Source organism: Macaca fascicularis, chromosome 20 (genome assembly GCF_037993035.2).
Source record: "Macaca fascicularis isolate 582-1 chromosome 20, T2T-MFA8v1.1".
Classification (NCBI taxonomy): Eukaryota; Metazoa; Chordata; class Mammalia; order Primates; family Cercopithecidae; genus Macaca; species Macaca fascicularis.
Genome location: NC_088394.1, coordinates 5,717,881 through 5,733,107, shown reverse-complemented (window position 1 = coordinate 5,733,107; position 15,227 = coordinate 5,717,881). Strand labels below are relative to the sequence as shown.

The following is a 15,227-nucleotide window of genomic DNA, read 5'->3' as shown; positions in this document are numbered from 1 at the left end:
CAGGCATAGATTTTTTTGTTTTTTGGTTCTTGGTTTTTATTTTCTGAGACAGAGTCTTGCTCTGGCTGGAGTGTAGTGGCACGACCTCGGCTCACTGCAACCTCCACCTACCAGGTTCAAGCGATTCTCCTGCCTCAGCTTCCCGAGTAGATGGGATTACAGGCACATACCACCATATCCAGCTAATTTTTTTGTACTTTTCATAGAGGTGGGGTTTCGCCATGTTGGCCAGGCTGGTCTCGAACTCCTGACCTCGGGTGATCCATCTGCCTCGGCCTCCCAGAGTGCTGGGATTACAGGCATGAGTCACCGCGCCTGGCCCAGACATAGGTTTTCATTTCTCTTGGATAGATACGTAGGGGTAGGCTGGGTGCAGTGGCTCACGCCTGTAATCCTAATATTTTGGGCGGCCAAGGCAGATGGATTGCTTCAGCCCAGGGGTTCAAGACCAGCTGGGGCAACATGGCAAAACCTCCCTCTCTAAAAAAAAAAAAAAAAAACAAAAATTAGCTGGGCATGGTGCCAGGTGCCTATAGTCACAGTTACTCAGAGGCTGAGGTACGAAGATTGCTTGAGACTGGGAGGTCAACACTGCAGTGAGCTGAGATTGCGCCACTGCACTCCAGCCCGGGCAACAGAGTGAGACCCTGTCTCAAAAAATAAAAATAAGGCTGGGTACAATGGCTCATGCCTATAATCCCAGCACTTTGGGAGGCTGAGGCAAGTGGATCACCTGAGGTCAGGAGTTCGAGATCAGCCTGGCCAACATGGCGAAACCCCGTCCCTACTAAAAGTACAAAAGTTAGCCGGGTGTAGTGGTGGGCACCTGTAATCCCAGCTACTCAGGAGGCTGAGGTAGGAGAATCATTTGAGTCTGGGAAGCGGAGGCTGCAGTGAGCCGAGATCATGCTACTGTACTCCAGCCTGGGCAACAGGGTGAGACCCTGTCTCGAAAAAATAAGTAAATAAATAAGTAATAAAAATAAAAGAACACATAGGGGTGGACTTGCTGGATCTTATGGTGACTGTTTAACTTTTTGCAGAATTTCTAGACTGTTTTCCACAACTGTGCACCATTTTGCATCCCCACCAGCAAGGCACGAGGGTTCCGATTTCTACACATCTTTGTCAACACTTGTTACTGTCTGTCTTTTTTATTATAGCCATCATGGTGGATGAAAAGTGACATCCTGGTGTGGTTTTGGGCTCTTGGCATTTTAAATTAATCTATGAAGTACCTACTGTGTGTTGGGAGCCCTGTAAGATCATCACATTGAGTTGTTAAGGGCCTGGAGTCTGGCTCTGCCATCTAATTGCTGGGTGACTTGGGGAGAGTTACTTAACCTCTCTGATCCTCAGTTTCCACACCCATAAATGGGGATAATAATACAATTACCCACCATGCTAACACCCAGCTTGCAGGGTTGTCATGAAGATTGAGTCAGAAACAGTGAGGAGCCCAGCATGTAGAAAGTAAGTATTAGCCATTAGCTCATATTTAATGGTGGAGGTTGTTATTGGTGTGAGTTTCCTAGTATCCCTATGAGTGACTGTTAGCCCAGTCGATCACGTGCCTCTGGAGTGAGATTGCTGGAGAAGAGAATCATGGTTCACAAGCTGTGTGACCCTGGGCAAGTGCTTTGATGTCTCAGAGTCTTGGTTTCTTCATCTGTAAAGGGGCACACGAACCTCCCCGGGGACTTAGGGCAACAATGCTATTGAGCTGGTGCCTGTGAATGTGAGGTCTGGCAAAGCCCACAGCAAGTGGCACATGCCCAGGATGCCTCTGTGGTCATCACCAGTGGACAGATGGAGAAGCGGAGGCTGCACGAGGGTAGGGCACTTGCCTGAGGCTGTCTAAGCAGCAAGCGGCGGAGTGGGCCGTGGGCCTGTCTCCTCATAGCTTCCTGCTGCCGCTCACGACTTTGTCCCACCAGGAGTCCAAGGTCCCTGAGGCAGTGGTCATAGCCGCACAACTCCTATGTCCTCTGGGGGGCTTCGGCTGGAACAGTAGGCCCGGCCAGGATGGAGTCCAGAGGTGGCTTTTCTTGCATCTGCCCCGGTCCATGAAACGGCTGGGTTGGGCGCTGGCCCTGTGCCTGAGGTGGGACTGGGCTCAAGAGAGACCAAGGCCCCTGCTTGAGCCACAGTGCAGACCCTAACAATGCACTGCAGAGTCAGGGCTTGACTATTTGGGGTGAGACTCACTGCCTCAAGGTGCAGCTGGCCAGGCAGATGGTCAGTGACTGGGGTGGGAACGTGGGGGTCCAGAAACTCACATTCTCCATGTGGCCTGCCAAAACCAGGAAGTGGGGGTTAGGGAATGAGGGAGGAGTCAGGGGTGGACCCCTGACCTGGATGTTCTAGAAGCCCAGCTTATCCCTTCTTACCCAGATCCTCCATCCAAAGCTCCCCGCTGCTGAGCCTTCTTGGCCACCCCGCCAAACACCAGCTTTCTTCACTGCAGGACTTGTCAGTGCCTTTGCTGGCTCATGAACATATCAAGGTGGGGTTTTCCTAACTGCCTTGACCAAGGAAGAATAAGGCTTGTAAGAGCTGGGTTCCTGGAACCCCACTTTGGGGCAGGCTGCCCCCAGTTGACCTTGCAGAAGGTGTGGCCTGGGTCCTGTTCCCTCAAGATCGCCCAGCTCCAGTGTATCCAGGTCTGCCACAAAGCCAGCCCTTAGGCAAGGTTTGGGACATCGGGGGGTAGATTCTCCAGCATGTTTGCTGCTGCCATTTCTGCCCTCAGCGCCGCCAACATCAACAGCACCTGCAGTGCTGCTCCATGCCTCCAGTAGGTGTCCAGGTACCCTGGGGAACCTGCAAAAATCGCAATAATAATACAGCTTCCTGGGCCCAGCTCTGGAGACCTGGGTTCAGCAGGTCTGGGTTAGTGGCCCGGAATCTGAATTTTTCACACTGGGCCCCAGAACCTTGACCCGGGGAGTGTCAGTCTAAAGGGCTGGTGGTCACCTCTGCCTTGATGGTGAAGAACCCCACCCTGGCCCACCCCACGGGACATGCCAGGACCTGCCTCTCTATGGCCTGTCCTCACTGGAGCCTTCTGCACAGGAACGCCAAATTCTTCCTCCTGCTTTAGCACCCAGCCGACACCACCTCCTCCAGGAAGCCTTCCGTGACTACTGGTGTCCCCGCCCAGCCAGTCCAGAGGCTCCCTTGGGCATCCCCAGCCCCCAGGCCTGTCTCAGTCTCGTGACTGTTTCTATAAATACTGATTGCCTCCTGGTCTGTAGGGTGGATCAGGGAGGGAGAGGCTTGTCTTTGTGAGATGCCAGGCCTGCACACAGCAGGTGCTTAATGAGTGTGAGTAGGAGGAATCTTCTGCGTGCCTAGCCACACAGGCCCCACTGTGGGTCTTCAATGGAGACAGGGGAACTATCATGGCTGGCTGGCTGGGTGACAGTGGCTAAGCTGCTTTCCCTGTCTGGTGTCTGTTTCTTTCTTTGTTTAAAGAAAGCAACAGGCCGGGCGCGGTGGCTCAAGCCTGTAATCCCAGCACTTTGGGAGGCTGAGACGGGCGGATCACGAGGTCAGGAGATCGAGACCATCCTGGCTAACACGGTGAAACCCCGTCTCTACTAAAAAAATACAAAAAACTAGCCGGGCGAGGTGGCGGGCGCCTGTAGTCCCAGCTACTCCGGAGGCTGAGGCAGGAAAATGGCGTAAACCTGGGAGGCGGAGCTTGCAGTGAGCTGAGATCCGGCCACTGCACTCCAGCCTGGGCGACAGAGCAAGACTCCGTCTCCAAAAAAAAAAAAAAAAAAAAAAAAGCAACAGACGGAGGCCGGGCATGGTGGCGCACGCCTGTAATCCCAGCTACTCAGGAGGCTGAGGCAGCAGAATCGTTTGAACCCAGGAGGTAGAGGTTGCAGTGAGCCAAGATCGTACCACTGCACTTCCAGCCTGGGTGACAGAGCGAGACTCTGTCTCAAAACAACAGAGGCAGGGCTGGGTAATCTCTAAGGCTCCTTGACAACTAAAATCACAAACCTTTGTTGAGACTTACTCTGCGCCCAGCTCTGTGCACAGCGCTTTAGCAGTGTGACTTCACTTCCATTTGTAACCCCCGCCACCCCGGTCCCGGGAAAGGTTCTGTTACTGTAGTCCATCGGATTGGGAAGCAGAGGCACAGAGAGGCAAGGGAGCTTGGCCAAGTCACACAGCCACTCAGCGGCTGATGGGCCCCAAGATCTGCACCCACAGCTAACCCCAGGGCCAAAGTCTTAACTAACTCCCATGATAGCATTTTCCAGAGTAGTTTGTATGTGGTTCTGGGGGACGGGGGGCAGTAGACAGATGTGACAGGAGGGGACACAGAGACAGTGAGGGAGAGGGCCAGGCTGCTTTCAAGACTTTTTTTTTTTTTTCTTTGAGACTGAGTCTCGCTCTGTCGCCCAGGCTGGAGTGCAGTGGCACGATCTCGGCTCACTGCAACCTCCACCTCCTGGGTTCAAGCGATTCTCCTGCCTCAGCCTCCCTGAGTAGCTGGCATTACAGGTGCGCACCACCACGCCCAGCTAATATTTGTATTTTTAGTGGAGACGGGGTTTCACCATGTTGGCCAGGCTGGTCTCAAACTCCTGATCTCAGGTGATCCACCCGCTGTGGCCTCCCAAAGTACTGGGATTACAGGTGTGAGCCACCGCACCAGGCCTCAAGTCTCTTTCAGGCTCTCTGAGAAGATCAGGAGAGAGGCTGGGCCTGATGCCACCACGGCTGTCACACCTCCTGACTCGTAACAGCGGGCAGCCCGGTGTCACCATGGAACCCAATGCCACTGCGTTCCCATGAAATTTATTTTGGCAGCTAATTCACTTGTGATGAGGGCTTCTGGATTTCCGTTTAAAAGGGGGAGAGCAAGTTACCTTTGTAAACACATTCATTTAACTCTAAAATAAAATGAGTAGGTTGAAAGAAAAACATCAGGTAATTAAAAATAAGACTGATCACACAATAGCTTGTTCCCGAATGTTCTCAGCAGCGTGATTCTCATGATGGCCCAAAGGTGGAAACGGCCCAGATGGTTGTCAGTTGTTGAATGAATAAGGAAAATGTGATGTAGCCATGTGACAGAATATTATTCAGCCATAAAAAGAATGAAGTTCTAATAGATGCCACAATATGCATGAAGTTTGAAAACATCATGCTGAGAGAAGGCAGACGCAAAAGGCCACGTGTTGTGTGATTCTGTTTTTATGAAATGTCCAGAATAGGCAAATCCATAGAGAGAGAAAGTGAGTTCCTGATTGCCAGGGGCTGGAGCAGGTGGGGAATAGGGAGTGACAGCTCGTGGGTGTGGAGCTTTGGGGTGATAAAAATGTCTGGAATGAGATAGTGGTGATGGTTGCACAATTCTGAATATGTAGTGCTAAAAACCACTGACTGTGTACTTTAAACAGGTGAATTTTACGGTATGTGAGTTATCTCCCAATTTTTAAAATATGGTGCGTTTTGCCAACATGGCAAAATAGAAGCATTAGAAGCTGGGTGCGCTGGTGGTGCCAGTGGTCCCAGCTACTCGGGAGGCGGAGGTAGGAGGATTGCTTGAGCTCGGGAGTTCGAGGCTGCAGCGAACTACGATCATGCCACTGCACTCTAAGCCAGGTGACAGAGTGAGACCGTATCTCTCACAAAAAATATGTAGGCAAGGCCTGGTTGCTCACATCTGTGATCGGCACTTTGGGAGTCCGAGGTGGATGGATTGCTTGAGCTCAGGAGTTTGAGACCAGCCTGGGTGACATGTTGAAACCCCCTCTCTACCAAAAGGAATGTAAAAGTTATCCAGGAGTGGTGGCATGTGCCTGTAGTCCCAGCTACTTGGGAGGCCGGGCTGGGAGGATTGCTTGAGCGTAGGAGATAGAGGCTAGAGTGAGCCATGACTGTGCCGCTATACTCCAGCCTGGGCAAGAGTGTGAGACTCTATCTATGGCAATTAAATAAACAAATAAATAAATAAATAAAAATAGAAGTATTAGAATGATCAAAGTGGAAACTGGCCGGGCCCAGTGGCTCACGCCTATAATCCCAGCACTTTGGGAGGCCGAGGTGGGCAGATCACTTAAGGTCAGGAGTTCAAGACCAGCCTGGCCAACATGGTGAAACCCCCTCTCCACTAAAAATATAAAAATTAGCCAGGCTTGGTGGTGTGCACCTGTAATCCCGGCTACTGGGGAGGCTGAGGCATGAGAATCATTTGAACCCAAGAAGTGGAGGTTGCAATAAGCCGAAATCATGCCACTGCACTTTAGTGTAGGTGACAGAACAAGACTCCATCTCAAAAAAAAATTAAAAAAAAAAAAAATGGAGGCTGACCCCCTGCCAGGCGCTGCCTTGTCTATGGGGCTTTAGTGACGTTGCCCTACGGGAACAGCCCAACTACCTCAAAGGCTCTGTGGGCAGCTCCTGCTCAGAGCGTGGGGCCGGGGACAGCCAGGGGATGGGGTGCTGGTAGGGGCACAGCCCCCACCCACCAGGCACCCCACCCATCTCCCCTCGGCTTCTGCCCGCAGCATCTCTAACAAGGAGCTTTCGGAGCTGATCGAGCAGCTGCAGAAGAATGCCGACCAGGTGGAGAAGAACATCGTGGACACGGAGGCCAAGATGCAGAGTGTGAGTGCCCCCGTTCCTGCCCAGGTGCCCCTGTGCTACCAGCCCCGTTGAGGACCGAGGTCTGTTCGGAATCAGTGATTCCCGCTCAGGGGTGATTCTGGCCCCGAGGGAACATGCAGGGACAGTTTCGTTTTCACTGTTTGGAAGGAAGGTGCTCCTGGCGTCAGCTGGGGAGGGGAGACGGTTGCCGCTGAACACCCTACCGTGCAGTGTAGGGCAGGGGCGCCGAGGTCAGGAAGCCCTGCTCTGCGAGAGGAACCCGGCCATTGTTGTTAATACCAGTACCTGCTGGATACTAAGTTCCTCCCACCTCCTGGGCCCTGTGCAAAGCGTCTCCTGCCTGGAGGACTGCCATGGGGTCAGGCTCTAGGGAAGCAGCCCAGCCTTGTCCTTGCTGGGTGACCTTGGGCAAGTAAGTCTTGGCACCTCCCCATGAATGGGATTCTCTCTAACTGGGCAGGAGTGATGGTTCCCACCCGGCGGGGTGGTTGTAAAGATTAAATAGATTATTCAGGTAAAGTGCAGAGCTACTATCATTAATATCATTCTCAGTGCTCATCCTGCTGCTGCCAGCACTCAGGGTGCAGGTCATCCTCAGCCTTTTTTGGAGAAGAGAGAGAAAATAGCTACGCAAATCACTTTCCCTGCTCTGTGCCTCAGTTTCCCCTTCTGTTACATGGGGATAACTGCCCGGTGGACTCAATGGCACGAAGCCTCTGTACCCTGCGGGACTCATAAGCCTCTGGAATGATGACCTCTTCGAGCCTTCCACCGGCGTCAGCCTGGTGCGACTGGGTTGATGCCCGTTTTGTAGCCTGGAGCAATTGAGGTTCAGAAGGGACTGGGGTGATGAGTCAGTGACAGAGATGGTGCCGGCATTGGCCCGGAGGTGGAGTTACCAGATTTAGCAAATAAAATACAAGATGCCCAGTAACATTTGAATTTCAGAACACAAATCATGTTTTAGTAATGGGAAAGCCCATGTATTATTAGGGAAAGGCTTATGCTAAAACACTATTTGTTGTTTATCTGAAATTCAAGTGTAACTGGTGATCTGTACTTCATCTGGCGTCCCTATGCAGGAGATGACTAAGAGGTGGGACCAGGCCAGGTGCGTAATGACTCACGCCACTGTAATCCCAGTACTTTGGGAGGCCGAGGTGGGCAGATCACTTGAGGTCAGGAGTTTGAGACCAGATTGGCCAATACGGTAAAACCTCATCTCTACTAAAAGTACAAAAATTAGCTGGGCGTGGTGGTGCACACCCATAATCCCAGCTACTCAGGAGGCTTAGGCAGGAGAATCGCTTGAACCTGGGAGGCGGAGGTTGCAGTGAGCCAAGATTATGCCACTGCACTCTAGCCTGGGCAACAGAATAAGACTCTGTCTTGAAAATAACAACAACCACAACAACAACAACAACAAAGAAAGGTGGGACCAGAGGAGTGGGAGGCTGAGGGTGGGGAGGTCAGGAGGGAGGTCAAGGTCTGCTCAGGCCCAGCCATAGATGTCTAACCCCCTGGCTGCCCCTGATGGCCCAGTTGCCTACCCTCTGAAGGCCTGTCCACAGCAGCCAAGAGACCCAAGGTGGTGGGTGGGTACAGTCCATGGGGGTGCAGGGGGCAGGTAAGTGGAGACTATGTTCTCCGCCACCAGCTGTCCCCTGCAGGGGCCCCAGGAGTGGGCCTTGCCCTGGCCTCCTTCCTGGGGTCCCGCCCTCCATGCCCTCCTGGGCCTCCACCTCCTGCCTCTCTGGCCTCTACCTGTTCCCTCCTGTCAGTTCCCCTCGTCATTTGCAGTTTCATCCCCTGCCATCTGAGGCTCCCTGTGGTGGTGGATTTTTTCTTTATTAAATGAAAAACATCTTTTGGGGGTGTCACTCTTTTTTCCTCATAATAAAAATAATATGTGTTCGTCACACACATTTCAGGACGGATAAACAAGCATAACAAAGTAAATTAAAATCATGAGCCAGGCACGGTGGCTCGCGCCTGTAATTTCAGCACTTTGGGAGGCCTCGGCAGGCAGATCACCTGAGCCCAGGAGTTTGAGACAAGCCTGAGCAATGTGGTGAAACCTCGTCTCTACAAAAAATATGAAAAATTTGCCAGGTGTGGTGGTGTGTGTGCCTGTAGTCCCAGCTCCTTGGGAGGCTGAGGTGGGAGGCTCACTTAAGCCCAGGAGGTTGAGGCTACAGTGAGCTGAGATCACAGCACTGCACTCCAGTCTGGGCAGCAGAGGTAGACCTTGCCTCAATCAATCAATCAGTCAGTCAATAAACTCAGTCATGTAGAATTCCACCACCAGAGGTATCTATTGGCTATTAACATATTGGTGTATATCTGTTTGACCTTTGTGTGTGTGTGAGAGAAAGAGAGGGAGAAAGAAGGAAGAGGGTTTAACCTTCTCATTTTATTTTCCTGGAGTAATGACTTGAAATAGGTAATTTTGAACCATTTGAACCATTTTTATTTTATTTTTTGCAGAGACAGAGGTCCTTGCTATGTTGTCCAGGCTGGTCTTGAACTCCTGGCCTCAATCCATCCTCCTGCCTCAGCTTCCCAAAGTGCTGGGATTATAGGCGTGAGTGCTTGGCCTGAACTATTTTTCTTTCTTTCTTTCTTTCTTTTTTTTTTTTTTTTTTTTTGAGACAGTCTCACTCTGTCGCCCAGGTTGGAGTGCAGTTTGCTATCTCGGCTCACTGCAACCTCCGTCTCCTGGGTTCAAGTCATTCTTCTGCCTCAGCCTCCCAAGTAGTTGGGACTACAGGCATGCACCACCACGCCCAGTTAATTAATTAATTAATTTATTTATTTATTTTCAGTAGAGATAGGGTTTCACCATATTGGCCAGGCTGGTCTCAAACTCCTGACCTCGTGATCCACCCACCTTGGCCTCCCAAAGTGCTGGGATTACAGGTGTGAGCCACCGTGCCCGGCCTATTTTTTTAACTTCAATTGAACTCACTTGAAAAAAGAAGCTAGGCTTTGAAGACTACATGGATCACACAGTCTTTTTCTTGTTTACTTTTTGCTAAAGATACTATTTATTTCATTTCCCAGAAGTGCTCTTGAATTTCCCATTTTTTTTAATTGAGGGGAGATTCATGTAACATAAAATTAACCGTGTAATGTGTGCAGTTCAGTGGCATTGAGTACATTCACAACGTTACACAACCATCACCTTGATCTAGTTCCAAAACATTTCCCTTACCCCAGAGGGAAACCCCACACCCTTAACAGTGACTCCCCTCCTCCCCTTTTCCCCGGCAGCCACTCATCTGATTTCTGTCTCTATGGATTTATTTATTCTGGATATTTGACATAAACAGAATCATACACTGCATCACACATTTATTCAAATGCTAAACATGCAGAAAACTGTACAGTGAACAGCCATATCCCACCGCCCAATCCTACTAATAATGTCTGCTGAATTGGTTTTATCATGTATCTCTGTGTGTGTGTGATTTATTAGATATATTAGTGCCTATCATTTTTTATTTTATTTTTTTATTGAGACAAGGTCTTGCTCTGTCACCCAGGCTGGAGTGCAGTGGTGCATTCACGACTCACTGAAGCCTCAACCTCCTGGGCTCAAGCAATCCCTCCCACCTCAACCTCCTAAGTAGCTGGGACTACAGGTGCATGCTACTATGCCTGGCTAATTTTTGTATTTTTTTTTTTTCTTTTTTTTTTTTTTTTTTTTGAGACAGAGTCTCACTCTGTTGCCCAGGCTGGAGTGCAGTGGCCGGATCGCAGCTCACTGCAAGCTCTGCCTTCCGGGTTCACGCCATTCTCCTGCCTCAGCCTCCTGAGTAGCTGGGACTACAGGCACACGCCACCTCGCCCGGCTAGTTTTTTGTATTTTTTAGTAGAGACGGGGTTTCACCGTGTTAGCCAGGATGGTCTCGATCTCCTGACCTTGTGATCCGCCCGTCTCAGCCTCCCGAAGTGCTGGGATTACAGGCTTGAGCCACCGCGCCCGGCCTTTTTTTTTTTTTTTTTGAGATAGGGTCTCACTATGTTGACCAGGCTGGTCTCCAACTCCTGAGCTCAAGCAGTCCTCTGGCCTGGGCTTCCCAGAGTGCTGGGATTATAGGCGTGAGCCACTGCACCTGACCTTTATGACTTAAAAAAACTTTTTTTTTTAAATCAAGATATAACTTACATAAACTGTAGAGAAGTGTCTACATTTGAAGACTTCACCTGGTTGAATTTTTGCATCAGTAGATACCCAGATAACCACTGTCTGGGGCAAGATGGATAACACTGTCTAGAAAGCTCCCTGGCCATCTCCCCAGTTGATCAACCCTATGCTAATCTCTCTCACCATCGATCACTTCTGCCTGCCTTTGAACTTTTGAACACTAGCCTCCCTCAGCTAGATGCTCTCTTTCTCTCTCAGCCATTGTTTTGAGAGAACTTGCATTCCCACTGGGCACCTTCACGAATTAGGCAATGATTAATGGACTTCTTCCTTTTGTGGAATTAATCTTTGATCTGCAGCTCAGGGATGCCAGTGATAATGGAGTGAATAAAATTCCACTCCAAGTCAAGAAGCTGATGTTTTGTTGTAATTAACACACACCAGCCTACCCAGGGTTGGGGGATGCCTGGTTCCATTGGCTTTTTGGATTGGTTGGTTGGTTTGAGGTAGGGTCTCACTTTGTCGCCAAGGCTGGAGTGCAGTGGTGCAATCTTAGCTCACTGCAGCCTTGAACTCCTGGACTCAAATGATTCTCCTGCTCCAGCTGCCTGAGTAGCTAGGACTATAGGTGCCTGCCATTACACCCAGCTACCTTTTAAAAATATTTTTTAAGAAATGGGATCTCACTATATTGCCCAGGCTGGTCTTGCACTCTTGGGCTCAAGCAATCCTCCCACCTCAGCCTCCCAAAGTGTTAAGATTACAGGTATGAGCCACTGTGCCTGGCCTCCATTGGCTTTTCGAGACATCAGTCTCACCTCCAGTCCCCTGGGGAGCCAGGCCTGTTCACCCTTCAGCCCTTCCAGACTTAGCCAGGCAAAGACACTCTTGACACATTTTCTTCCTCCAAGAGGAAGCCAAGTGTTTACTTCATACCAGGCACCACGTCGCCCCTGTGTATTTCTTATTTTTCTTCCTTTGGCGTTTTCTTTTTTAAAAACAACTTTATGGAGACATATTTCACTTTAAACATGCTCCCACTGCCAGTGTACAAATTAATGATTTTGAGGAACTTTAGCAAGGGATGGAACCACGCCCAAGAATCAGTTTCAGAATATTTTCATCCCGCGCAAGATCTCTTGTGCCTATTTACGGTTAATACCTCTTCCCAGCCCTGCCGCAGGCAACCGCTAAGAGACAGAGACTTTCTGTCTCTCTGAACTTGCCTGTTCAGGACACTTCACATCAATGGATCCCACACCACGTGGACTCTGTCGGGCTTCTTTCCCTTCAGATAACGTCTTCCAGGCTCGTTCACATGGAGCACAGTCCGTAGTTCCTGCTCTTTGTTACGAAGTGGTATTTCTCAGTTCACTTCGCAAAGTGGGTATTTTCCTTATGCCCATTGTAGAGATGGGAATGCTGAGACCCAGCTAGGGGCAGGGACTGGGGGCCGCCTCTGAGTGCTCCAGGCTCAGCCAACGTGCACTTAGTCCCCACACTGACATGTCACTGCCTCCCCTGTGGGACTGGGGATGCCTCAGGGATTCATCCCCAGGACCTGGCATGGTGCAGACTCACAGCCAGGCTTCTCGGATACTGGCACAGTGAATTAACCCGCTGTGTTTAGAAACCTACTGTCCCGGCTGCCATTCATTGCTCTTCCCTAAACGAACAGAAGCCCTGTACTCATCAGCAACCATCGATGGGCCCTCTCAGATATCCCCCCCCCCGCTCTGCTCCTTCTTGCTGGTGCCACCTCTCTGTCACCTGGCTGCTGCCATAGACCACTGCCTGCCTTCCCAGCCCACACCCTTGCTGCTGATGTCCTCTCTCTGCAGAGCCCATGGAGGCATTGCCTCTAAGCACAAATGGAGCTGTGCGGGATCCCTCCTGGCAGCCGTTCTGTGCTCTGGCCCTCCCCGCCTGCCCTGTTTCCTCCCTATCCACAGCGGCCTTTTCACTACGGCTCAGTCGTAGCTCGCTCTCTGCTGCCTCAGGACCTTTGCACAGGCTGTCCCTGTGCCTGGAACACCTGTTCCTTTCATCCTTTGTTCTTAGCTTGTGTCTCCGCTGCAGAGAGGCTTCCCTGACCACCAGAGCTGAAGTAGGTCCGCTCGTTCCGCCTCTGGGGCGTTTCTTTCATAAACACTGACTTGGAGGGACTTGCAGTCACCTCCGTGAGGCTCATCCTTTGGCCTTCCTGGTGGCCTCGCAGACTGGGCTGTGAGTGCCGGGCAGGGAGGCCGTGTCTCTTCTATTCACAGCTGTGTCCCAACACCTGGCATACAGTAGGCACTTGAGCTCTGTTTGCTGGGTGGCTGGAGGACAGGCTGGACGGGCATAAGGAAAATGCCCACTTTGCAAAGTGAACTGAGAAATACCACGTAGCAGCAAAGAGATGGAACTACCAACCGCCCTCCAGCTGGACAAGCCCAGAAGATGTTATTCAAAGGGAAAGAAGGGGAGCACCTTGCTGACCCCTTTCCTCCCACCCCTCCCATTGCCACCGTGCCCGCTCTTGGCTTCTGTCCATTTTCCCCTTTCTTATGGCCCTCACAGGATGTGGCTCGGCTGCAGGGCGGTCGGCAGCCTGAGCACCGGGACGTGACCCTGCAGAAGGTGTTGGACTCCGAGAAGCTGCTCTATGTGCTGGAGGCGGACGCGGCCATTGCCAAGCACATGAAGCACCCACAGGGAGACATGATTGCTGAGGAGTAGGTCCCTTCGGCTTCTTATCCCAGGGGATCCACTGGGGGCTGTGGGCCAAGGCAGGGGGTACTGTTCAGCATTTGGGAGCCCGAGTCAGGGGTCATCAAGGGCTAACTAGGTGCCAGGCACGTGCCAAAGGCTTCACACAATCCTCTTTTTTTTTTTTTTTTTTTTTTTTTGAGACAGGGTTTTGCTCTTGTTGCCCAGGCTGGAGTGCAATGGTGTAATCTCGGCTCACTGCAACCTCTTCCTCCACGGTTCAAGTGATTTTCCTGCCTCAGCCTCCCAAGTAGCTGGAATTACAGGCGTGCGCCACCACGGCCAGCTAATTTTGTATTTTTAGTAGAGACAGGGTTTCTCTATGTTGGTCAGGCTGGTCTCAAACTCCAGACCTCAGGTGATCCGCCCGCCTCGGCCTCCCAAAGTGCTGGGATTATAGGCGTGAGCCACCTTGCCCGGCCTCACATGATCCTCTTGATGACCCTATTTTGCAGCTGGGGAAACCGAGGCTCAGGGAGTTGATATCCCTTGTTCTGGAGCCACCAGGCTGACCTGTGAGCTTTTGAGCGAGCTCTCCCGCTGCCTGGTTCCCTGTCCCTGGCTTCCTTGGCTCACAACTCCTGGTTCAGTTTATCTTGGATGGATCAGCCTCCCTGACTCCTGCCTTGTCCCCACCTCCACCCCAGCAAGGGCAGGGCTCTCTCGGTGCCCCACGACCCTCGACACTCGTCCTTGGCATGGCATGCACCACCCCGTGGGCCCTGCTGGGTGGCAGACTCCAGAAAACAAGATCCTTCCTGCTTATTCCAGAACCTTCTATGGTTCTGGGCACATAGTAGGCTCTCAGGAAACTCTGATGGGGGAAGGAAGGTTGATGGAAAGTGGGTGGGGCCAGGCACGGTGGTTCACGTCTGTAATCCCAGCACTTTAGGAGGCCGAAGCGGGCGGATCACCTGAGGTCGGGAGTTTGAGACCAGCCTGACCAACATGGTGAAATCCCGTCTCTACTAAAAATACAAAATTAACCAGGTGAGGTGGCGCATGTCTGTCATCCCAGCTACTCCAGAGGCTGAGGCAGGATAATCGCTTGAAACCGGGAGGCGGAGGTTGCCATGAGCTGAGATCGCGCCACTGCACTCCAGCCTGGGTGACAGAGCAAGACTCTGTCTCAAAAAAAAAAAAAAAAAAGAAAGAAAGTACGTGGGAAGAGGGGTGACAGGATGCCCAGATGGTCTGGAACCAAAGGCCATGGTCACTGTGTCCTTCCAGGACACTGAGGCCAGGGTTTGGGTGGGAGGCCCCTTGTGGGGTACAGGCAGTGCCAACCAGCCCCACTAAGCGGGCGGCCTCTCTCCCATCAGTATCCGCCAGCTGAAGGAGCGCGTGACCAACCTGCGCGGGAAACACAAGCAGATCTACAGCCTGGCGGCGAAGGAAGTGGACCCACAGGTCAACTGGGCGGCGCTGGTGGAGGAGAAGCTGGTATGGCTTGGACGGGGCCGCCGGCTTCAGGGCTTCAGCTGGGGAGGGGGCCGTGCGTGTGCAGGGAGAGCCTTGCCATGTAATGGGCATCCCGGGTCTTACCAGGGAGAGAGCCATGGTCCTGATGATTTTCCAATGTGCCCGTGAGAGGAGTGAGGCTCAGAGAAGTGCAGCGCCAAGTCAGGGTCACACAGCTCGAGCGGTGGAGATTCGGACTCTGTCCCATCATCCACACCTCGCTGCTGCTCCT

General features: G+C 51.7%; 1 protein-coding gene across 1 annotated transcript in view; it reads left to right on the top strand.

Moving 5' to 3' along the window:
* Window positions 1–15,227, top strand: part of PPL (periplakin) — a 57,551-nt gene that overhangs the window by 21,793 nt on the left and 20,531 nt on the right. Inside the window, exons 2-4 of the mRNA XM_045381648.2 lie at window positions 6,534–6,633; window positions 13,346–13,500; window positions 14,857–14,977. Of these exons, the coding sequence (XP_045237583.2) occupies window positions 6,534–6,633; window positions 13,346–13,500; window positions 14,857–14,977 (376 nt within the window). The remainder of the gene's footprint in view (window positions 1–6,533; window positions 6,634–13,345; window positions 13,501–14,856; window positions 14,978–15,227) is intronic.